Source organism: Marmota monax, unplaced genomic scaffold (assembly GCF_021218885.2).
Source record: "Marmota monax isolate L192 unplaced genomic scaffold, Marmota_monax_Labrador192_F-V1.1 WCK01_AAM20220418_F8-fsc00092, whole genome shotgun sequence".
Lineage (NCBI taxonomy): Eukaryota > Metazoa > Chordata > Mammalia > Rodentia > Sciuridae > Marmota > Marmota monax.
Window position 1 is genome coordinate 3,515,356 of NW_026692583.1, and position 24,794 is coordinate 3,540,149.

The window sequence follows — 24,794 nt, forward strand, 5'->3', positions numbered from 1 at the left end:
AAACACCAACAGAAGACAGGAGGAGAACGACACTCCTGCCCCCGGAAGGGGAACGTGCCTCATGTCCCTGATTACATAGGCCTGCAACCAGTGACTGGCTCTGGCGAGCTTCAGTGAAATGAGCTTCCTCCTCGTACTAAATGCTTCTCTCTCAAATCCGGAAAGGCAGGCCTCTTCTCCAGCCATTGACTAAAACACCCAGACTACTTCCCAGCAAGCCCTGTGGCTCCAAGAGGGGTGGTAGCCGCTCCCTCTGCCCCCAGTGCAGATAACAGAAGTGACCCACATCAGGAGCACCCCAGAGAGCGGAGACAAGCTACCTGGGGTGCATAGTTGTTCTCGACAAGCTGGATGATCTTCAGGTCCAGAATGAGCTCAGCGAGCACCAGGAGAGCGTCCAGAATGACCAGGCAGATGATGACGACCTGCGGGCAGTGGGAGGACAGAAAGTGTGAGCCTGAAACAGGGCCCTCCTCCCGCCCTTAGGAGCTGCCTGGAAACATCAGTGAGACCACCAGGTACAGGTGCCGAGGAGGGAGAGCCACTGCCAATACCTTCCTGGAGGGAGCCTGCAGGGGCAGGTCCCCACGGTCACAAGCTGCCACCTGCCCACCACCTCTCCCCTCAGCCTCTCTCTGCCGCTGACCCACTGCCCCTCCACGACACTAGGCTCTTCCTTGCTCCTTCACCTTTTCCCTGAGCTGGCTCAGACCAAGTTCCACTTCCCAGATGGCAAACGTTTTCTAAAAGTTACATTTTTCTATTTCTGGGGATTGCTGTCGCCACAGGGTGCACAGAACAGATACTGGAGAAGTCATCTGACACATCCCGCCTCAGGGCTCTGGGATCTGGAAGGGGGGACTCCAGCGGCTGCCTACTCTTCAGATGACAGTGATGCCACTGTACACAGAAACCAGCTCCTGCTTGTCGGGGACGGAGAGCAGGCCTGGGTTTCCTGGACAATTGGGAAGAGCTGAGTGGCAGAGTGGGGCTCTGTGACTTGCTACAGAGGGTCAGTGGGTGCCAGAGCGAGGGGTTGTCTCATTGATGGCAGCAGGGATGCTGCTGGTGAGGCCACTAATGGCAGGGGTACATTGACAGAGTTCTGACAGTCCATGGTGGCTGTGGAAATGGCAGCAGTGGGGGAGCCCCAAGGGACCCCGTGTGATACCCCTCTTTCCTCAGAAATTCCAGACCTCAGGCCTTGCCTCTCACGTTGTTAGATCCGTTGATTTTGACCTCTAAAATGTAATCTGCTGTAAACTGGCAAGTTTCACATTGAAATTCAACAAGTTGGGGCCTATGAAGAAGGGACTGTTTAACTTTTTGGCCATTTCCACCTGTAGTTAGTTGTTGCAATAAAGTGTCTGATGATGTCTTGATGACGTGGCAAATGGCTCTGCAAGTTTCCACACACATCCAAATTCAGCAGCTTAGTAAAGATTCAAGCCTTGGGTGTTTTCTTTTTCTTTCTTTCTTTTTTTTTTTAATTTTTGGTTTTATTTTAGGACCAACGGGATCTGAGAGTTCTTATAGTCTTAAAAAAAAAAAAAAAAAAAAAAAGCCAGGCACAGATATTTAGACCTAAGATCCAGTATTCAGCCCTAAAATGGAATGAAGGGCCGCATGTGCTACATCATGCCACGTGAGGGACCAGACACAGGAGACCACGCATCGCATGCCTCCTTCCACACAGTGTCCAGACAGGCATGTCCAGAGGGACAGCACAGACAGAAGGCCTTGGGGAGACTGGGAAGTGATGGCTCAATAAGAACAGGGTCTCTTTGGAGGGTTGATAAGAACATTCTGGAACTAGAGAGTGGTGGGCTACATAACACTGACTATACTAAAAACACCACAGAATTACTTCAAAATGATTGATTTCATATGAATCTCACCTGAGTTTATAAAAAGCAGAAACAAAAGTAAGAGAAAGATTCAAGACCAAGAAAACCATAATGCCTGGACCCCAATCCTGGCTCCTGTGAACCCTCAATCTGCTACTCACCAGGCAGCACTGTCTGGAAGAAGCCACGTCACAGAGAAAAATGCAGAGAATCTGGAGAAGCCCTTAATCCCCAACCCTCCCCTGCAGAGCTGGGCCAGGCCTGTGGCTGTCCCAGGTCCCCACACCAGCACCTTCCAGTGCTGTAGAGCCTCCATGAGCTGACGCTTCAAATCTGAGAAAGCGGAGTTGGCCACCTCTTCTGGCCCCAGGTGACCGGGGAGTGTGGCGTGGGACAGAGGAGAGTGCAGGGCAGAGTTCTCCCGCCCACAGGCAGGAGTAAGAGCAACGCTCCCCACTCCAGGCACCCCCCTTGGTGGCTTCCACAGAGACATGGTAGACCCACTTTCTCTCCTAGGTGAGCTACCCCATGAGAGAAGGGACAGCATTAGCTGTCATCTCACCTTGGCCACCTCAAACCACCCAAGAAAGGGATTCCAGGACCTTCTTGCATGCTACCATCAGAGAGCAACACCCCTGATTTCCTGTCCCCTACTCCATCTGGCTACCCTGTCCTACCACAGCCCCTTTCCCCATCTGATGAGTTTGCGCCCCAACCCTGTAGAGAACCCTCTGCCTGCCATACCCCTCCTGCTGCTGCAGGGTCGCTGCTCACCACGAGAGTCAAGGCCTCCTGGCAACCCCTCCAAGGCACTTGGCTCTTTCCCTGCTTGTGCCCTTGGCAAAAACGGCCCCTGTACTTGGAAAGCGTCCCCCTTCCATCCACAGGGCTCATTCCTGCTCAGCCCTCCAGTGTTGGGGGACACATTACCTCCTTTGATTCCCAGTCCTCCATCAGGCCCTGGGCCTCCCAAGATTTCTCAGAGACCCTTCTGTCCCCTGTCAGGGGGCTTCTACCTGGGCTTATTATCCTGTGATTCCTGTCTGTCTGCAGACTCTCAGGTCCTCTTCAGTGAGGGCAGGGATAAGTTCACTGCTGTATTCAGTAGATGCTCTTTAAATAATTGTCACATGACTGAATAAACATCTTGATTTATTTTGTGACAGTTATCAGTTGGCTTTTCCCCAATAATGTCTGTGGAGGTCCTGGCTCCAGGTGTTAGTCCTGATCCCCAGCAGGCTGAGTGGACCAGTGGTCCATTCAGGAGGCAGGGAACATCCTGAGGGGGTGGTCCAGGGCTCCAGGGCTCCCCTTGCAGCTGGAAGGAAGCTGGCTTCTTCCTTCAGCTCCTGAAATTGAGGGTTTGGAATTTCAACCCCAACAAGTTAATACCATGTTTCTGTTCCCGTCACAGCCACAGAGCAGAGCTGAGGAGCAGCAGACGCTGGGTGGCTTCCCTTCTGTGAGCCACCCAAGAATGGATCAGATAAAGACCAAGCTGTTTGTTTCTGTTTTACTCTAGAACAAGGTGGGTGATGGCAGAGGCCAGGGCTGTCTGCCTCTCTGCTTCCAGAGGCACAGGGCTCCAGGGAGGATGTCTGCGGTAGTGTCCCCAAAATGCTTCCCTCGGGACCTGGACCTTCAAGGAGCTGTGAGCTTCCCTGACGTCTCCGAACTCCCACATTCTCCCAGGACCCAGAATGTGCTTCCAGACACCAGCCTGCCCCCCTCAAGGCAGAGGGTGGGGTTCCTGGGGCTGAGCAGACTCAACCTGCATTTGACTTTCAAAATCAAAATGTCCTTGTGACCCCATAAAGCTCAGTTCCCGCTGCTCTTCTTTGAGGCCCAGGCCTCCCCGTCTCCACATGGCCCCATCGGGAAGGCAGCCATGGTTTCAAGCCTGGCAGACACTCTTGGCTTCACTTCACAAGAAGAGGCTGAGGGTGATGGTCTCGAGCCCTGGGAGGCAGGGCCCCCTTTTGGCCTTGCTCAAGATCAGGCAGACTGTTTGCTGAACTCGCAGATGAATTTTTTTTCTGCCCCCAATGATTACCATCTAACTCGCTGTGTGTGTGTTTGTGTGTGTGCACGAGTGTGTGTGTGTGTGTGTGTGTGTATAAAAATTGCTATAGTGATCATTTCTAAATTGGAGCAGCTTGGCAGAGTTAGGTATGTCCCAAAGGTGCAGCTGGCCACTCACTAGCTCCTGATATCGCCATTGCCCCTGTCACCCAGCAGCCACTCCCCTCTCCTGCCCCTCACCTGAGCACTACCAACTTGCTTTATGTCTACCTGGATCTGCCTGTTCTGGATGCTTCCTATCAATGGCTTTGTACACCTCGTGGCCCAGAGCGCTGGCTCTTTGACCTGGCCTTAAGGATGGTCCTTGTGTCATGAGTTAGAGCCTCATTCCCGCCCAGGGCTCAACTTCGGCCTGTAGTTCGGATAGAGGGTAGACCACATTTTGTTTATCCATTCACCTGCTGATGATGAGGATTATTTCCTCCCTGACAACATGGGATGGGCCCATGGCACCCCAGTGAGCCCGGGGCTCCTGGCACATGGTGGGCATCTGTGAAGGAGCAGTGGAATGGCAGAGGTGGGTTCCTCCCTGCAGGCCTGGTGACTTCCACAGGAGGCCCTTCCCCGCCTGGGGCCTCTGGGCCTTTGCCCCTCCTACCTGAAATCTGTGGGAGCTGAAGAGCTTCCTCAATATGCTCCTGAAGTCGCGGGTAGGCTTGGGTGCCGACCTGGGCGCAGCCTCGGCATCCCCCGCGCCACCCTCCTCGCCTGAGGCTGGCACGGCTGGCGGCTCCTCCTCCTCCTCCTCCTCCTCCTCGTTCTCCCATTTCTTGTAGTTGATGTTCCAGGTGTGGTAGTCGTCCCCGACCACGGTGAAATGCCTCAGGAACTTGCTCATCCTCTCGGCAGGAGTCCTGCGTGTGGCCCTGCGGGGGACGACCTGGAGGGCGGGACAAAGGCAGAGCTCAGGCAGGGCTGAGGGGAGCAGGCCCAGGTGGCCCCGGGCGCTCAGAGCACCCTGAGCACAGCTACACGAGGTCTCAGTGGTTTCTGGTGCTTTTATTTTTAGAATCCAGGGGCTCAGTGTTGGTGAGGGTGAGGCAACAGGAAACCCCAGACCCCGCCAGACCTGTCCCTGCGGTCAGGCCGGCAGGAACCAGCGGAATCGGTACTACGGCCCAGTCACAAAATACCCACAGCAGCCCCAGGCCCGGAAGAGCCGCCCTGTAGTTCAGACCTCACGGGAGGTGAGCACAGGGTGTGGGGAGGAGAGGGCGACCAGTAAAACACCCAGAGTCTCACAGAGAAGTCGGGGTACACTCACCCTCCATGCCACAGATCCGTCCTGGACAGGGACTTCATCCAGTGCTGTTTTAACTACACTGACAGTTGTTTAAAGAGGGAGAACTTCAAAGAAAAGCAGGTATTCCATCCCTTTACTTTACCCATCTTATCCTACCAGAGATCAACATTTTTACCAAGTAATATCACTCATAGGTATGAGTACAAGAATAAGTGATATGACAAGTAGAACAGGGAAAGAGGGGCTAAGGATGTGGCTCAAGCGGTAACGCGCTTGCCTGGCATGCGCGGGGCGCTAGGTTCGATCCTCAGCACCACATAAAAATAAAATAAAGATGTTGTGTCCGCCGAAAACTAAAAAAAAAAAAGAACAGGGAAAGAGAGTCCAAAGAGACCCATGTCCCTGTGGGAACTTGGAGGTGAGGTGTTAGCACACCAGTAGGAATAGATTAGAGAAGTTAGGACATCTGACTTCACCATTAGAGGAAAAAAAAAAAAAATCCAGTCCCTACCTCATGCCACACACAGAATAAATTTCAGATGCCTTAACATTAACATGCATATGTTAAAACAAAACTTAAGGCATCAGGAAAAATACAGGCAGGTATCTTCATGGCCTCAGGATAGGAAAAGATTGTATACATAACACACAAAATGTAAAATAGATGCATCCAAACCAAAAGCTTTCATATGACATGCATGTGTGTACACACAAACACACATCCCTGCAAAATTAAGACTTCCCACAGACCGAGAGTAAATATTTGCAATATACTTAACACTCGAAGATTTAGAGTTCAGAATATAGGAAGAAATCTTATAAATCAAAAAGAAGAGGACTGGGCAGTGATATTAACAGGCAGATCAGGTAAGAGAAAATGCAAATGGCCCAGCGAGGTTCAACCTCACTAGTACTTAGGAAAATGTGAAAGGAAGCAACAGTTACACATATTTTCACTCCTGAGATTAGCAAGCATCTTCAAAATCTCTAATATCCAGTGCTGGGGATGGTGTGAAGCAGCAGGGTCTCTTGAACCCTAAAGTTAGGAATGGACACCAGTAGCTTCATTTGGGGAAGCAACTGGCATTGTCTGGGCAAGTTAAGTTGTATCTTTAAAAAATTTTTTTTTCAAATATTTATTTAGTTGTAGATGAACACATAGTATCTTTATTTATTTTATGTGGTGCTGAGGATCAAACTCAGTGCCTCACACATGTGAGGCAAGCGTTTTACCACTGAGCTACAGCCCCAGCCCCTTAAGTTGTATCTTAATCATCTAGTGATTCCATCCCTTCCCAGTGTCCAAAGAGAAACCTGTCCACACGTGCTCAAGTTGGTACCATGTTCAAGAACATTCACTGCAAATATCCATTGCCATAAATTTGGGCAGAAGAAAAATATCTCTTCATTATTCATGTGATGGAATGCTATACAGGAGTCAAAAAAAAAAAAAAAAAAAAAAGAACTGAGCGTCCTCAACAGTAGATACCTCCTTCCCTGGCTCTGGGTGCCACAATCTCCTAGTTCTCCTCATGTCAGTCTCTCTTGCAGGATCCTTGAAAGGAAGACCTTATATTTAAGTACTGGAATTCCCAGGGCCTGGGCTCTGCCCACCTCTCTTTTTGTTTTTAAGTCTCACTCAGCACCACGGCTTGAAAAACCATCTCTACCTGGATGATGCTTGAATTCCACCTCCAGTCCCATCTCCCACCTGAACTCCAGATTCACCAGCCATCGACAGGCAGAGTATCTTCCTTAGTTGCATGACAGCTTCACAGTTAGCATGTCTAAAGTGGAGTTAGTCATTCTTCACCCAAACTGTCCCCATTTTAGTTTATGACATTTCATTTGTCCACTTCCTTAGGCCAAAAATGCAGAGCATCGTTCTTGACTCTTCTCCCACCCAACAGGGTCCTGCTGGCTCTGCCTTTCAACTGTGTTCCAAATAGGACATCCCTGGCCCAAGCCAATTGTTCCCTGTAATCTGCTGCTTGTATTACTGCAGTGGCCTCCTGCAGCCTCCCAACATCCCTTCTCTATAGTAACCAGAGAGAACTTTCTAAGACCTAAATGAGATCATGTCCCACCTCTACCTAACGCCCTCAGGTGATCCTTCACAGCACTGGGTCCCCCTTCCTGGACATCTGCCTGGCTCACACCCTCCCCGAGGGCAGATGTGCTCAGACCTCACCTCTTCTGAGACCCGGTCACTCCCCAGTCCCACCCATCTCCATCCCCTGCTTCACTTCCCCTCCCTACACTCTGCTGTTGGATGTCGCTGTGCACTCATTATCCGCCTTCCCCACTAGACTCCAGGATCCACAGAGAGGGACTTTTTCTTTCTTGTGCAACTGCACACCCAGTGCCAAGGACAATGCTTTGCACTTAACACCCAGAAACACTCATCTGAGGGACAGAGGAATACAGGAACGTGGGTAGACCTTTAACCCTGGCCAGTGTGGAATGAAGATGTGGAATAATATGAAATTTTCAAGTGAAAATTTGGAATTCATGGAAAATATTATGACTACATATTGTTTTTGGAATGTGTAAAAATATGAGCATAATCATGTAAGAGAATGGGATTTCCACTTCTGGCCATGCTTAAGTAATTAGTAGTAGATTATCCCTCCTGCTAGAAACAAATATAAAACTAGATAAGACATGAAATTTAGCTGGGCACAGTGGGGCACACCTGTAATCCCAGAGACTTGGGAGGCCGAGGCAGGAGGACCAGAGTTTGCGGCCAGCTTCAGCAACTTAGTGAGGCCCTGTCTTAAAAAACAATAAGGGATGGGGATGTGGTTCTGTGGTAAAGCACCCCTGGGTTCAATCCCAGTACCAAAAAAATAAATAAAAATAAAAATAACCATTATCTCTGAGAGTAGAGAATCAAATGATTTGAGCCCTCCCATCATCCTGACTTTATATGTAGAGATACCTTCTGGACTGTGGAGGTAAAAATTATATTTCAAAACTTAAGTCTCCCTCCTTCAGGGAGTACCAGAGGAAAGGAAGCTGGGCAGAGAAGGATCACCAAGGACTTCGGCTGAGTCCTAAACTTCACACATATGGAGCAGACTCCAGGAAGCAAGGAAAAAACCTTACTTTCAGGGGTGGAGGGAACTTCTGGGGAGTTGTGAACTTGAACAACTACCATATCCACAGGGCTGGATAGGGGGATGTATGAGTTTCCAATATCCAAAGTAGATTTTATTGAACACCTAAGCATTTGTAGAAATTCCAGAAAAGCAGGCCATAGAAATAGGCCAAATTTAAGCCTTTACAGTAAGAGCTACCTTAGACTCATCCCAACAAAACTTTAAACAAGCTTTGAAAAGATTAAGCTGATCCCCAACTAATTAGTGGAACAAAACTCAATACTCTGTCAGGGAAGACAACAGCATGCACTTGACAACAGAGAATACATATTGTCCAGCACACAACAAAAAAATTATTAGATAAAGAAGCAGAAAAACGTGGTCCATAATCAGTATAAAAATCAATTAATAAAAGACTCAAATGGATATAGATAATGGAACTGGCCAACAAAGACTACCATGACAAATATATTCAAAGATTTCAAGGAAAACATAAGTTTAATGAAGGAACAAAGAATCTCAATAAAGGAAACTATGAAAAAGATTCAAATGGTGACTGTGGAACTAAAAAATACATATATGAAATGAAGAATCAATAGATGGACTAACATCTGATAAGATACTACAGAAGAAAAGATCAGCAAACTTAAGGACAGGGTAATAGAAAATACTAAGTGGAAAGAAAAATGGCTAAAAGCAAAAAAAAACCCCACAAAAACTCAGGGACACTATCAAGTGATCTAACATGTCGGTGTCTGTTGTAATGAAAGGAGATGGTAGGGAGATTAAGGAAGAAAATTTTTGAATAAATCCTGGCTTTAAATGTCCAGATTAGATTTAAAATACACACACACACACACACACACATATATAAAAACATATAGATCCATGAAGCTCAATGAACTGCAAGCAGGAAAAACATACAAAAGAATGTACTAGAAGGAGACACCAAATTCATTATCGTGGTTCCTCAGGGAAGGGTAAAGGCTATAGCAGTCAAAATGTGAGAATCAAAAAGTACTCGAACTCTACCTGGAAAATATCCTTTCGAATTATCCAGAGATTTGATTAAAATATGACAAAACATTAACATCGTCCAACTCAGGGTGAAGACCACATAAGTCTTTACCAATATTTCATTCTTTTGTATTTTTAATATTTTTTTTTCAAAGTAAAATGAAAATCTCTCTCCAGCTTGGGTGCACACTCAAGGATTTTTCCATGATAAGTTTCACGAGCTTAGAGAGAAGACCTGGGCTGGTCCACCCAGTTTTTCACAAATGGGGGCATTTCAGAGATGGGGAGCAGGGCTTGCTCATGGCCAGCAAATCGGCAGCATCACACTTGAGAGAGACTGAAACGCAAGCTCTCTGGCCCCGGTCCACCATCCTGTCCTCTGATCTACGGGACCTTATAAGTTTCTAAGCTCTAACTTTGGTCAAAGAATGCCATTTCCTTCACAAACCTGTGAACCCTACATTTTCTAGTTAAGTGCCCTGGGGAAGCCCTGGCACTATAAAGACAGGGAGGCCATAGGTGAGGTGAGCAGGGGGGTGGTTGTTAAAAACTCTGCACCCAGGAATCCAGTCTGGGCTCCAGGCTGCCTCCCTGCCCCATCCCCAACGTTCTTTAGGCACCTTGGGAACCTCAGACATGAGATTTCCCCCGATGCCGAGAGGCCTGAGGACAGCTGATGAGCCCCCCATAAACTCCTTGGGGCTCCTGCAGTCTCTCGCTTTCTGATTCTTTCCCCAGCCACGATCCTGGGGCCGTGTACAGCTCTCTCCTCACCTCCACAGTTTCCTTCCTCCTCTGCCACCACCCAGTCTGAGCTCTCACCTCCATTGCCCAGGAAGGCCACACAGCCTCCGACTGATTTGATTCCTCCAGGGCACTCTCCGCCCATCAGCCTGAGTGGGCTCTGTGAACCCTCACCCTTGACCTGCTTCTCCCTGTGGTAGCCTTTTACTCTTACAATGAGAGCGCAAGGCCTCATGTGACATGCACAGCCCCAAGGGCTTGGCCTTTCTTCTTCCCCACAGCCTGCTCTCTGTGCTCAGACCACACTGGCCACCATCTGTCCCTCCAATGCTCCATGCTGCCCCAGACTGAGCCTTACACAGGCTGTTCACTCAACCTGGCCTGCTCTCCTCCCCACTCCGAGCTTGGCTCACTCTTACTCAGGCTTAACGCCTTGGCTGAAGTACCACTTCTTCCGAGAGGTCCTCCCTGACCTCTGAGATCTAAACAGATCCTCTCCCAGTTTGATAACCTCTCTGCACACTCTTGACTTTTTCTTGAGAGCCCTTATCATGGTTTCCAACAGGAAATTGTTTGGTGTGCCGTTGATGTATTTCTTCTCTCTTAGCATTTAAACTCCATGAAGGTGGGATCTGTGTCACCTGAGTCTCATGTGACATCTGACTCATGGCAGAAGCCTCTGCACACCTGTCAGCCAAGGACGCTGATACCCTGCCTCCCCTGCCAGGTCATAATTTCCCCCCAGAAACACACCACCCGGCAGACGAGGAGGGCTGCCTCAGCCACTTGTCAGCATGGTGGACGCTCAGGGTACTCTACAAAAACCACAATTATTTTTATTTCACAGGAAAGTTTTCTTTCCGAAACCTCGTGACCAGTAAAGCAGCAGCTTTTAGCAATTTGGGATGAAGATATTTGTGGCGCCCAGCAGAGCAGAAAATAATTCTGGTTTTAAGTCAAGACTGTCCTGGCAGAAGCAGAAAAGTTCCAGAAAAGGGCTAAGGCAGAGCTGACCGCAGAGCTTCTGTGGGCCCCCGCAGCTTCACCACGCTGGCCCCTGGGCACCCATGGGAAGGGGTGGACCAAGACACAGGAGCCCTTCCCGGTGCCTGGCCGGGGCAGCCCCTAGCGTGCGGGCTCTGACTCTCCTAACAAGGAACGCCCTCCTCTCCACCTTTGCCAGTGTCTGCAGAGCCTGCTCACCCACCTGCTGCCGGGGTGCCCCGTGCCCCCAGATCTCTCAGGTACAGGAACTGCTAATGGAGTTCCTTTGTGCCTTAAGCTTGGTGGAGCTGTTTCTGTCACTTGCAACCCCAAGAACCTACACCATAGAGTCACTGACATGGACACCCCCCGGCTCCCTCTCCCCTGCATGAACCTGGGCTGTCCCTGTGACATCCCAACACTCCTGTCTCCAAGGCCACCCTCCTGTACTGAAGTCCAAGACTCTGGTTCCTACTGGTTTAACCGCAACCACCCACTTGTCCGTCTCTTCTCCTGATCTCTCTCCTGTCTCTGCCTCTCAGGCTCCTGTGCCATGTTCCTGTCCCCGCACTGGTTGCTCTGGGCTGGGGGACACTGCCCATTTGATGGTCTTGGCATGCCCGTGTTCTCAGTGTGGTTCACATGGAAATCAAAGCCTGCCGCCTGCTGTCTGAGGTCCTTTGTTTGCCATGACCCAAACTGAACTCATTTCTCCCCTAAATCTGCACACTGTCCCTCCAATGAAGAAGGAGTCCCTCGGCTCCTTCCTCACTAGAGCCTCCTTGGTTCCACTCTCCGGAGGCCACGTGCCTCCCCGCCTCCTCTCCAGCTCAGGCGCCCTCCCGGCAGCAGCCTCTTCCCTGGCAGGGCCAGAGGCCTCCTCCTGCGACCCAGTCAGGCTGCCCCCACTGCAAGACCCTCTCAGGATGAAGCGTGGGTTTTTTTTTCAAGCGTGGTCTCTTGCCAGGCGGGGCCTCCTCCCGGCCTCATCTTCCTATCTTCTCTGTGGCTGCCACACCCCGGGCTACTCCAGGCTCCTCGGGTTCTAGGTGCCCCTACTCCCTCTGCTCCTGGGACCCCACCAGCCTGCTCCGTAGTCAGAGCTGCCCTCTGCCAGCTCATCCTCGCATTTTGGGCAGAGGTCCTGCCTCCCTGGAGGCCTTCCAGAGATCCTTCCCCATCTACCTGCACCCAGGCCATCGCCTCTCTGACAGCTGGGCCGTGGTGCTGGGGGTGGGGTAGGGGGTGGGCAGGGACCCTTCTCTCTCCATCACTGGGAGGGCTCCATGGGTATTTAATCCATGGACTCTCAGCACGTGGCCATGACAGGAGCTGCCCCGCCCAGCGTGTTGGCTAGGGCACAGGACAGGTGCTGCTCCAGGACAGCTACAGCCTGAGGGGAGAAAGCAAGAGCAAGACCCAGAAGGGGCCAGAGCAAGGTCCCCAGTGCCCTGAAGCCACTGTCTGCAGGAGGGGAAAGTCCCTATTTCAGGGCCCTCCAACGACTACAGAGAAGGTACTTTTTAAGAAATTCAGTCACCTCGCGATTCCCAGGGCCTACAGCTTTTCGGTCCCCATCTCCCCGGCTCCGGCCCAGAACTATTCTTGGGAACCTGATGTGCCAACCGGCCACCACCTGCACCCCGGCTCCAGCAAGGGCAAGGGCGGCCAGAGCCCCTGCCACCAATGTTTATTCTATCTCATGCGCTGCTCCTGTCCCCTGGCTGTTCTGTTTCAACTCTAACAATGGGTGGAAACCAATGCCACCATTAGGGTCTCGTGGACGGAGGTGAGTCGCCCCAAATCACACACTGCCAGAAACCAGGAGAGCCGTGCCTGCCCTGGGCTGTGACCTGGAGACCACGTTCTGGGACACAGGGCCCCAGGAGTCAGGAGCCAGAGAGTACAGATCCCCCAGCTCAGAGGGTGTGGCGGGTTAAACCGTGGTCCCCCAAACTCCTGTGCCCTCAGAATGTGACCTTATTTGGAATGTGGGACTTTACCTGTATAATTAAAGATCTTGATACACTCGTCCTGGAGTGAGGGAGGGGCCTATCTAAATCCAGTGACCAGTGTCCCTAGGAGGAGAGGCGAGGACGTGAACATGGAGGAGACGGGGGTGATGCCTCCACAAGCCAGTGACACCCAGGACTGTCGGCCCCACCCATGCTAGAGAGAGGCCTGGGACAGATCCTCCCCCAGAGCCTATAGGAGATCCTGCCGACAGGATTCTGAACTTCTGGCCTCCAGAACCAAATCAGAGGGAATTCCTGTTGTGCTGGGTCCTGAGCCTGTGCCACGCGGGGACAGCTATCGTAGGACACTAACACAGAGTCTGTCTATGGACCACATGCTCTGTCCTTTCATCCTCCCAGGCCACCTCCCACCTGGTCCCCAAGGAGGAATCAAGCTTCTCCAGAGGCCACCAAACCGCTGTGCAGATGCAGCGCATCTCTGCAGCTGGTACCGGCAGCAGGGGCTCCCTCTGTGCCCAGCTTGCAGGCCACCCCCCTGTTCTCACTCGACGCCTCTGATAACCAGTAGAAACAGGTAGAGTGACGGGAACAGCCTCTCCATCTATGGGAGGGAAAACAGGCGCGGAGAGGAGAGAAGCTGGCCTCAAGTCCCACTGTGTCACACACCAGCAGCCGGCATAAGACAGGGCAGTGGGCACTCCTAGAGCCCCTGAGGGGCATGTTGACAGGTAGGCCCTTTGTAGAAGGGCCACCAGACATTTCCTCCCTCCTCCCTCCCCCTCCCCCTCCTCCTCCTCCTCCTCCTCATCTTCCTCCTTGTCTTCCTTATCTTCCTCCTTCTGCTCCTCCTCTTCCTTCTTCTCCTCTTCTTCTAGGACACACGGTCTTGCAATCTGGCCCAGTCTGGCTCCAAACTCCTGGGCTCAAGTGATCCTCCTGCCTCAGCCTCCCAAGCACCAGGGAATATAGTCAATTGGAAAAAAAAAAAAGAAAAAAGAAAATTTCCCTTTTGCCCTGCCAGGTATGGCAGTGTAGGAAGGAACTGGGCTCAGACAGGTTTCTACCAAAACTCAACCTAACAACAGACACACGTTCATATGGACACTCCCCACAGCCCCCTAACTCAGCCCCAAACTGGAAACAACCCAAAATTCTGTTGCTAAATACACCACGGTAGACCCGTGCTGCAGAGCAGCGTGTGCAGCCATGCAGAAGGTGGCAAGTGACAGAGCCATGCTGAAAGTCCCCGATCTGTGCTTGCAGGGAGAACTGACAAAAATCAACCTCCCAAACCACATGGTTTCTCCCGGGAGTGGAGGAGAGTGGGGCTGGCATGCAGGGTGAAGAGGAACTTTCCATATTTTTTCCTGTAAGTTTTAACCATAAGAATTGTCATTTGGAGAGGAAGATCCAGCCTTTAAAGAATCAAATGGTGAGCTGGACGAGGTGGGGCACACCTGTAACCCCAGCAACTCAGGAGGCTGGGTCACAAGTTCAAGGCCAGCTCAGCAACTTAGCAAGGCCATAAGTAACTTAGTGAGACCTGTCTCAAAATAAAAAATAAAAAGGGCTGAGGATGAAGCTCAGTGGTTTAAAAAAAGAAAGAAAAAAATTAAGTGGTAAATGAGTATTCAGTGGGGGCAGGGAGAGAATGAATCCCTGAATAAGGAAAACCAAAATAACTAAAGATATAATTCAAAAAAACTTTCTGGAAATAAATGAGGACTTTTTTTTAAATGCCATTTTTGTAGGTTAAAACTGGTGTAAATTGTGAATTTCATAAAGTTAAACCTAATATATGTTTATATATAGGCATGTGCATTGATTTAGTTTCTTATGCTGAGAACTTGTTTGTGTAGAGTTGTTTAAAACAAAAAATGATAAGTAAATGATAAATCCAGCATATAAACTCTAGTCTACTGGCTTTATTTCAAGACACTCTGCTGAGGGAAAATGTGGCAGAAAAGGATTTAGAAAAAAAAAAGCAATAAGAATGATGGTCACTGTAAGAGGAGGAATCAAGGTCCCGAGCTGTGGTCTTCTGTCCTTAGCAGATGGGGACACTGAGGTCCTGCAACGTGGCCACCCAGGCCATGGGAATTGCCTCTGGTTCTGCCGTCTCCTGGTCCCCTCCCAGGCAGTCTAGGGAACTGCCCCACTGAGCCTGTCACTGTGGCCCTGATCTGCATATCAGCAATAATTGACCCTTGGTCTGCCCTGCCTCTGCCACCTCTTCGCAGGGCCTTTGCACATGCAGGTTCTGCTGTCTGGAATATGTAACCTGCTTCGCCTTGTCATCTCGCTTCCTTTCCCTCTTTCAGGTCCCTCTCAAGCATTCCAGCTCATGGGACTGGCCCAGGGCTCCCCAACTGCAGGTTCACATCCACCTATTTGTGTGACTGAGTCTGTCACCCCTGTCCCTGACTGAGCACTGCCCAGCCAGGTGGGCTCCTGCCTTGGGGATACACACGGGATGGAGGGATGAAACCCTGGGCAGATCTTTCACACGGGGAGGCAGGGCAACTTCAAGGGCAGTTCACCTGCCCCCTGGGAGGCTCTGTTCTGAGGAATGCCTATTTTTAAGATCAGGGAAGTCTTTAAATAAGCGTAGAAGGTTTTCCTTTTCTGGGGCGGGGAGGAAGTGTGTCCGAGGTTCATAAAACAACGCCCGTGAGGTGGGAGGGGGCCCTACAGCTGGGAGCACACCTGGTAGCCCAGGTCCCCAGCCTGTGTTTCCTTCCCGAGCTGACAGGCCTGGCTGCAAATCTGGCACAAAGATTGTAAGGCCGCGGGGAGACCATAGCTACAGGAGTGGACGGCACAAGTCACTGGAACCCTCTCCAGAGCACCTACGGTGGTAGGAGCTCTGTGCAGAGTGCTTTATAGCACGGGGCAGGAACCCTGTGGGGGGAGCGGGTCCCAAATCATCTCCGTTTACAGATGAGCAAACTGGGAACAGAGAGGTAAGCAACTTGCCCCAGGTCACACAGCCAATGAGAAGCAGAGCTAGGACACCAACCCAGGCTGCCCAGCATATGCCTTCCTCTTGGGTGACCCTTGTGAACACTGCCAGCTCCCAGCTGGTGAAGTCCCATGTTGGGTGGGGAGCTTGGGACAGTCCTCTTCAATAAGACATTAGACTTCATATCCTGCCTCCTGGCACGCACTGACTCACACAGTCTGCAGCCAACTCTGCAGTTACTGCGTGTGGGACACCCAGACTTCCCACTTTACCTTGTTCTATACCCTAAGACAGCCCACTAAATGGATTTCAAGACCAGCAATGAGTTTGACGGTCACTGGTCTGAGGGGAGAGGCCCTGCCTATTTCCCTGGAGGAAGGAGAAGATGACAGAGAAGTGAGAGAGTCCCAAGGTCCAAAGTCTGGAGCAACAGCCATAAGGGCATACGTTGTGCTGCTGGCTTCATAAACGCAGAGGAAAAACATTTTCCAGAAATTAAGAGTTGTGCTGGGGGCTGGGGATGTGGCTCAAGCGGTAGCGTGCTCGCCTGGCATGCGTGCGGCCCGGGTTTGATCCTCAGCACCACATACAAACAAAGATGTTGTGTCCGCCGAAAACTAAAATAAATAAATATTTAAAAAAAAAAAAAAAAGAGCTGTGCTGGGCTCTGTGGTGCAGGCCTGGAATCCCAGCAACTCAGGAGGCTGAGGCAGGAGGATTGCAAGTTTGAGGCCAGCCTCAGCAACTTAGCAAGACCCTGTCTAAAAATTAAAAAAAAAAAAAAAATACACTAAGGTGGCGCTGGGAGTGTAGCTCAGTAGTATAGTGCCCCAGGGTTCAACCTCCAGTACCTAAAGAAATAGATAAGAGTTGTCACCAGCATGGCTCAGTCCCCAGGGACAATGTCTTAGTGATGCTTCAGCCATGGAAATGACAGAGGCAGCAGTTCAGAGTCTCCCGTTTCCTTCTCCACATTCCACAGAGGGGACCCTGCCCTGCCCAACCAGTGGCTCTTGGCCTTAGATGCACGTTAGAATCACCTAGAAACTTTAAAAAGTCCTAATGAACCTCCAGATTCAGAGGTTCTGCTTTACTTGGCCTGGTGTGGTGATTGCTAATGTGCAGCCAAGGCAAACAACCTGCACCGGAAAGAGCCCACAGCTGCACCCTCAGCCTGCACCCAAAATGAGCTAAAGAGCTACAAGGGCGTCTCAGCAGCCGGGTGGCACACTCCTGGAATCCCAGTGACTTGGAGGCTAAGGGAGGAGGATCACAAGTTTGAGGTTAGCCTCAGCTCTGCCTCACTGGCTGTGTGATGTGGGTCAAGTCACTTGGCCTCTCTGTTCTCAGTTTGCTTCTCTGTAAGTAGAGACAACTTGGTGGACAGTCTCAAAAAATGCAAAGGGTTGGGGATAGAGCTCGGAGGCAGAGCACCCTAATTCTCAGGTTCCCCAGATGGGGCGGGCGGATGCCACTGCCTGTATTGCACTGAGGAGTCAGGCTGGCCGATGGGCCCCTTGTACTCACCATGGAGCCTGCGATGTCCACACCCTGCGTGCTGCAGCCAGCCGCCCCCGCCCCCAGTGCTGATGAATCCTCCACCACAGCTCTGCAAGCTATTGTCCCACTTTACAGAAGAGGAAAACTGGGGCTCAGAGAGGGAGGGAGAGGCAGAGAGGGACCCCACAAGAGGACAGTGTCCATGGCCACTGCAAATCAGGTCTGCCTGGGGCTGGAAATCCCACTGCTTTCTCCCACAAAATGGCTGTTTTCTTCTTAAAGACCAGGAGAACCAGTCAATGAAACAGCTCTAGGGGCAAAGCCACGAAGGCTCGGTTCTCAGAACACGAGGAGCCCGACCAGCTCGACCACGAACACAAGCCTGATCTTTGGCCAGGAAGAGGCGGGTTTGTCCCAGGTGGTCCTGACCCCTCTTCCCAGCTCCTGGACGTGCTGTCCAGGGCCAGCCTTGGTGTGGTTACCCCCAGGAGCTCCCCAAGGTGTGTCCCCTGTTGGTTCAGCCTCCCGTTGCCTTGCAGGGGCCATGCCCTGGTGACGGCCTGTGACAAGGCGCCCCCTCCCCTGCACCTGCCCAGCTTCAGTCAGACGCCCGCCTCCTCGGGACCCCTGCCCGGCTTTACCTGGCGAAGACTTTGCCCTACTCCACTCTGTCTAGTGGAGATGGGGCAAAAGCACGGCCACAAAAGGGAACAGCAACAATCCAGACCTCTGTCACCTCCCCACCTCTTCCACCACCTCCTCTCAGATTTGCATCTTTGACAATTATAATCAAGGACTGGAGACCAGGGACAGCCCTTTTCGATGGCCAAGAAAGTTCCTGAGGAGTCAGAGGGTCTTACTGAACCTGACGGCTTCTCATTTTTAGCACCTTTATCAGCAACGCCAAGACCATGTTTTCTCATAGCTCTGGGATCCGGATGTGCCTTTGCCTGTTTTGCGTTTTCCCCGCGGTGCTGGGGGTCAAAGCCAGGCCTCGGCACTCCCCCATGGCCTGCCGGGGACCCCGTTCTTCACAGCACATGCAATAACGGCGCAGGTACAGTCAGCGGCATCTGACACGCTAAGAACATAGCGCCACAAGTGTCTTTTTCCTTTTGATGGATTGTTTCCTTTCCCTTAATGAGATGGACACACTTTAATGCCAACATCCTCACCAATCTTGATACACACTGTCACCTCTGCTCAGCACAGCTGCGGGGGCTGAGCAAGTCCCCAGCACAGGTGCCCCGGCGCTGGCCTCGCCGGGGTCAACCCAGCTGCCTGTACCTTTTTGGTTCACTTAACTTAAAGGAGAATTGCAAACAAAAGAAAAGTCACCGCCATTTCCACACCTTTCTTCGACACTTTGTTACCTGGAACTTGGGGACCACCTAACTCTCACAGCCACTTGGCCACCTGCCACGCACATGAGGACACACAGGTTGCTACCACTCTGTGTCCTGCTGACCCCCATGTGGCTTCTTGGGTCTGCCCCAGGCACCCCGCTGCCACCGTAGGCTCCTGTAGCTCGCCCCTCCACAGCCGGCCCCCAGGCCCTTGGGGGGAACTCTGGAAGGGGAAGCCGACACTTCCTTCCCCCCTTGCAACTTTTGCCACTGATATACCCCAAACCCAACCAACCCACACCCCAATGTCAAGTCCTGCATGGGATGGCCACAGGACACAGGAGGCCAAGCTTTGCTGTGAAGTCAGGCTGGGTTGAAACCCGATTTGCCACTTCCCAGCTGTGTGATTCTGAGCAAGTGGCTTTAGGTCTCTGTGCCCAAATATCCTGACCTGTAAGACGGGATGCTAAAGAAAAGTCCCAACAGACTCAGTATCTCCCTGGTGTCTGCAGACCCCGATTCCTTGATCCTCCTGACAGCCCTTGGGGCTGAGGTGGGAACTAATCTTTCTGTCATTTTCCAGAGGAGGACACTGAGGCATAAGGAGGTGAAGGGCCGGGCTTTGTGACTCAGGGTTGTTAAAACAGGAATTTACCTTTACATCACTGGAGGCCATCTTCTTGCGGTCTCTGGATCTGGAAAACAAGAACATATTTGGATCTGTCAGTCTGCTGCTGTGGCCCCAGCATGCACCTGGCAATCTCTCCTTACAGATTAGGTCTATGTTAACTTAGTGTCAACAGAGTTTGAAAATAGCATAAAGCTCACAATGTATGTAGAAGGACATGTACCCTGGATACACACCCCAAAAGAACTGAAAACAAGTACTCCAACAAACACCTGTTGGAGTACTTGGTCCACATTTTGGAGATGGTGAACAATATGTAGTAGAAGTATTCACCATCTCTGAAAGGTGGAAACAACCCATATGTCCATTGATGGGTATGGATAAACAGAATGTGGTATATCCATGCCATGGAGTATTATGCAGCCACAAACAGAAATGAAGCACTGACCCCTGCAAAGACACAGATGAACCTTGAAAACTCTACGCTAAGAAAAGGTGGCTGGACACAATATGCACATACCATGTGATCCCCACTTGTATGAAACAGCCAGAATAGGCAGAACCATGGAGAAATGAAGGAGACTGGTGGATGCTGGGGACCAGGGGAAGGGAAGAGCAGGGAGTGGCTGCTTAAAGGGTTTCCTCTTAGGGTGATGACTGCTCTGGAATTAGATCCACGGGATGGCTTGATGGCAGCACGATATTGCAAATGCACTCAATGCTACTGAATTAGGAGCTTCAACCTGGTCCATTTAATGCTATGGAAATTTCACTCCAATTCCAAAGACAGACAATGCCCTGCAGTGGGGGGCTCTGAAAAAGACTCACACGCCCACCAGGGATGTGGGTGGTTGGCTGCTGTGCACCTGAGCAGTGGGAGGGTGCATAGTCTGCAAGTGTAGATGTAGAAAAGAGAAAGAAGATCCTGTCACAGTATGGCAGGGGCAGGATGGCCCCATCTACATAGGAAAAATATGCACGTGCTTTAAAAGCTTTTTTTTTTTTTAAGTCTATAAGGGAAGCAGTGAGAGTGTTCACAGTGGTCATCTTTGGGAGCAGAGGGAGTAACCTGGACTTGGGCTTGAGTGACTGTCCTCCTCTTTGCTTGTGCAAAGTCTGAACTATAAGAATTCTGAGATGGGGGATTATCCAGTGGACCCACTGAACTCAGGGGGGTCTTTGTAAGTGGAGGTAGATGTGAAGCAGAGGACACAGAGATCGGGAGGTGCCTAAGCTGCTGGCTTTGAAGACGAAGGGCCCGCTGCAGGCACCTCTAGAAGTTGGTAGGATGGGCCACCAGAGTCCCCCGCCCCCAGTCTGAGGAAGCAGGGCAGCCCCGGCAGCACCCCCTTCAGGCTCACAGAGACTGAGCATAGACTCCTGACCCACAGATCTGTACAGGAACAAATGTGGGTTGTGTAGAGCCACCAAGTCTGTGGTATTTGATCAATGGCAAAAGGAGACTAGCACAGCACCTCAGGGCTGGTCCCACACCAGCACGCTGAGGGTCAAGGGCACTCCTTGTAATGGCCACATAGGAGTCCCCTGTAGAGACGTGTGTGGGCGCCACTAGTGATGGACAGTTAGGTTCCCCAGTCTTTTCTTGCCTCAATGTGCCAATGAGTAATTCTACACGCTTTGTGTTATTTTTATAATTAAAAGAGTAAAATATTAGCATTTGGGGAAAAATTCACATAAAAAAAATAAAATAAAGCAAACCCCGGCTTTCTCTCCTCTCCCACAGTCTGGGTGCACACAGGACTGTGGAGAGCTTCTTTTGGGTTGGCTAACAGAGCAGCGTCTGCAGCAGTGAGTTTAGCTCAGTGCAGCCCTGGCCCAGCACCCCGGGGCCTCCCTCACCCCTTCTGCATGAGATGGGCTCCAGCAGCTCCTTTACACAGATGAAGGTGAAGGGAAGGACCAAGGTGCTCTGGAGGGTCCCTTCCTCACAAGACAGGAAGCAGAGCTGGCACCCACGAACACCCAGCTTCACCCATTCAAGCAGCAGAAAATGTAGAACTCCCAGGCTCTCCCCCATTAAACTAGTCAAGACAAATAAAAGTGATAAAGCATGATGCTCACAGGCCTGTGGGGAAACTTATGCACACTTGTGGGGATCACTGCTCTAATGGGCATCTGGCAACAAGGGTCTGCTGCCTTCAAGATGATCAGACCCCTGACCTGAACACTTCATTTTGGAAATTATATGTCAAAGAAGTCATCTGACAGCAATGACAATATTTACACAAATGTACAACAATGTTTACAGCTAAACTGGATATTCTGGGTACAATCTAGAACAGCCCCCCCTTAGGGAAAAGCTGAGGAAGGCAGAGGGCTACTGGGAGGAGTGACAATATTGAGGTCTATGCAGAGAGGCAGAAATAACTCTGGTGAGCAACAAGAAGGGAGAAATGGAGGCCTCTGGTGCTTTACATTCTGCTGGCGATTGTACAAAATTATCTGAACCTTTACCAGATGCCAAGAACTGTGCTGCGTGAAGAGGCAAAAAAAGAGGTCAGGTCAAGGGTAGGCTGATGTTTCAGCCCCAGGAGACAAAAAAAAAAAAAAAAAAAAAAAAACCCAAGGAAAGAAATACATAAGCGAGATCACACCCCCCACCCCCCCGCCTTTCCTGGGGAAAGGAGAGCCTTTGCTCTCACCCCTTGAGAGAGCAAGAAGCTTGGGAGAATGGGGAGACTCCTGATGGAGGACAGCGGCAGGAGATGAGTCAAGAGTGAAGCAGGAGGATTGCAAGTTCAAAGCCAGCCTCAGCAACTCAGCGACACCCTGTCTCAAAGTTAAATATAAAAAGGGCTGGGGATGTGGCTCAGTGGTTAAGCAGCCCTGGGTTCATCCCCAGTACCTCCCCCCAAAAAAAAAAGAAAGAAAGAAAGAAAAAGAATAATCACTTGGGGCCCAAGTATGGAAGGTGGATGAGGGTTTGGGGTCAAGAGTGCTGCAGGGAGGCCAAGGGGAGGCCCTCAGTGACGGTGACAATGGCCTGAACTTGGGGATCAAAGTGAGAACACAGAGGCCAGACTTGGATATGCTTAGGGGGAGATGGTGTGGGGTGGGGAATGGAGAACCAAGGCACCAAGGCGAGCTAGGCTGTGGCAAGAGCTCTCTGGGCTTTCTCCTTGCTAGACAGCAATGTGGTGGGGGAGGGCTGGAGGCCGCAGAGGAGACTGGAATTATGCAAGCCTTAGCTCAAAGCTTGTCAAAACCCTGTCCTCACCAGCTTTCCCCCAGGGGACTCGCAGGGGAGAAGTTGCTGGCTCTGATCTTGGTTTTACTCAAGTTCCTGGTAGGGGGACCTCCGGAAATACTGCAGATCTAAAGCCCCACCAGCCTGAGGTTTGAGGGGCCCAGGAGGAGGAGCGCTTCCAGAGGTGTGGGATGGGAGGGAGGGGACACAGCTTGGTAGGAAGCCGAGCTAAGTCTTTACACCAGGCATCTCACTTAATCTCCTCGGCATCCTGTGAGGTAGGTGCCAGGCTGAACCCCAGGGGGCAGATAAGGAAATTTGAGACACAAAGCGACAAAGTCACATGGCTAAGCCTGCAAGATCCCCTGCCCCGGCCTGGCAGAGGAACCTCCAGCATTCCTGGAGGGGGCTGGCTGAGAGGAAAACCCCCCCTCTCTCCTGGAGGTCACCCCAACCCTAGCCCACCATTATTGTTCCTTAGCTCCCCTGACCCAAGAGTGGGTGTTCCAAGGAATTTCCAGTTGAAGGACCTGCTGCCCTAGGCCTTCCTTCTGCAGGGACGGGTTGGGGGCTCACTTCGGGCTCCTCCTGGGGCACCCCGCCTGCCTTCCCTGTCCCTGTCCCCCTGGGCAGCAGGGGCTGGGGCAGGACAGAGGGATGGAAGGACGGGGCTCCACACAGACCTGGCTGTGAGTTCAGGCTCTGCCTCCTTCGGCTGCGACCCAAGGCACCGCGCGGCCTCTCCAAGTCCCGGCGTCTCCACCTGTGAGCGGGAGGGAGACCGCGATGGGCGCTGCGCCACCTGTTGCTGCCCTGGGTGATGAAGTGATGGCACCTGGCCGGGTCGCACGCGGTGAGAGAGGACGGTTCTTGGAACTGGACCCCAGGGGGACAAGGCCGCGGCGGGAGGGCTGCCCTGCAGCCTGGCACCTGGCAACGCGGGGTCCCGGGGTCCCTCCGCCCGCGGGGGCGCCGAGCACGGGCGCGGCTGGGGGCGGGTCCGGCGAAGTCCCCTCGGCGAGGGCGCCCCGGGGTGCGAGGGTCCCCGCTTGCTCTGAGGGGTCGGGCTGGGGGAGAAGGGCGCGACCTCGGCCGGGCACTCACCGCGCGTCGGCGGCCACCGCAGCGACTGGCAGCCCCGCGTCGCCGCCGCCCCTTCCTCCAGGCCCGCCCCGCCCCGACGCCGGGCTCTGGCCGGGTCCCAGCGCGCGTCCCCGTGCCCGCCCCGCCCCCGTCCTGCGGACGGACTAAGTCCCGCCCGGCGGCCCGTCGCTAATCACGGGAATCCGCGGCCCGGGAAGGGGCGGGGGAGGGACGCACTTCCTTCCTCCGCGGAGGGTCGAGGCCTGGCTCCCCGCAGCCTCCCCCCACCCCTGCCTCCCGACTCCCTAGGGTGGCCCCGTCCGCTGTCCCCAGCACAGTCTGTCAGGCAGGGGGTGGAGGGTGGCAGAGTGTCCTAAGGGGGTGGCCAACCTGGAAACCCTGGGGGCTCCCCTGATGGGACTGAGGCTGGAGGAGGGGAGGGGCGCCCTGCTCCAGGCCTGGGTGGTCAGAGGAGCCCGCCTGGCTATTTGCGGCCCTCCCAGCGGCTGTGCCTCGGGTTTGTCCTGTTAGCGTGTCTTCAACAGGCCACTGGCCCCAGGCGCAGAGGCCATCTGCTCACCTCTGCCTGCTCTGGTTTACTTGCGGGGTGCCGCGCAGCCCCTGGGGCTGGTATGAGTTTCCTGTTGCTGCTGTAACATGTCGCCACAGATCCAGCGCCTAAAACACCAGAATGTGTTCTCTTAGAGTCACGAGGCTCGAACTGTGAAGTGGCTCTTTACACGGCTAAAACCAACTTGCTGGCAGGCCGTGTCCCCTCTGAAGGCTCTGGGGACAGCCGGCTCCTTGCCTTGGTCTGCTCAGAGGTGCCTGTGTTCCTTGTCTCCTGGCCACTCAGCCCCACCTCTGCTTCTACCTCAGCGTCCCTTCTCCCCCTCATAAGGACCCTGTGATTACTGTAGGGAGAGAGAGAACCACCACTTCCTCCTTGGTTCTTTGTGGGCTTTTGGGCTAGATCTGGGAAACTAATTAATACAAGAACTGGGTGACAAGAGAAAAACATGAGAGTCATGTTAGTTTTACACATTCGTGGTGATCTTCCCAAGAGGGTGAAA

General features: G+C 52.2%; 1 protein-coding gene across 2 annotated transcripts in view; it reads right to left on the reverse strand.

Annotated features, from left to right (window-relative positions):
* The window catches only part of Hvcn1 (hydrogen voltage gated channel 1), a 30,280-nt gene extending 6,473 nt beyond the window's left edge, over positions 1-23,807 (reverse strand). Inside the window, exons 1-5 of one of the 2 annotated variants that reach the window (XM_046446169.2) lie at positions 23,743-23,807; positions 23,322-23,401; positions 19,458-19,497; positions 4,528-4,809; positions 321-425 (exon numbers count right to left, since the gene is read on the reverse strand). In XM_046446169.2, the coding sequence (XP_046302125.1) occupies positions 321-425; positions 4,528-4,809; positions 19,458-19,478 (408 nt within the window). In that variant the 5' untranslated portion in view covers positions 19,479-19,497; positions 23,322-23,401; positions 23,743-23,807. Of the gene's footprint in view, positions 1-320; positions 426-4,527; positions 4,810-5,193; positions 5,504-19,457; positions 19,498-23,321; positions 23,402-23,742 lie in introns of those variants that run through there. The other variant, XM_046446170.2, reaches the window with a different exon arrangement.
* Positions 23,808-24,794: the final 987 nt, after the last annotated feature.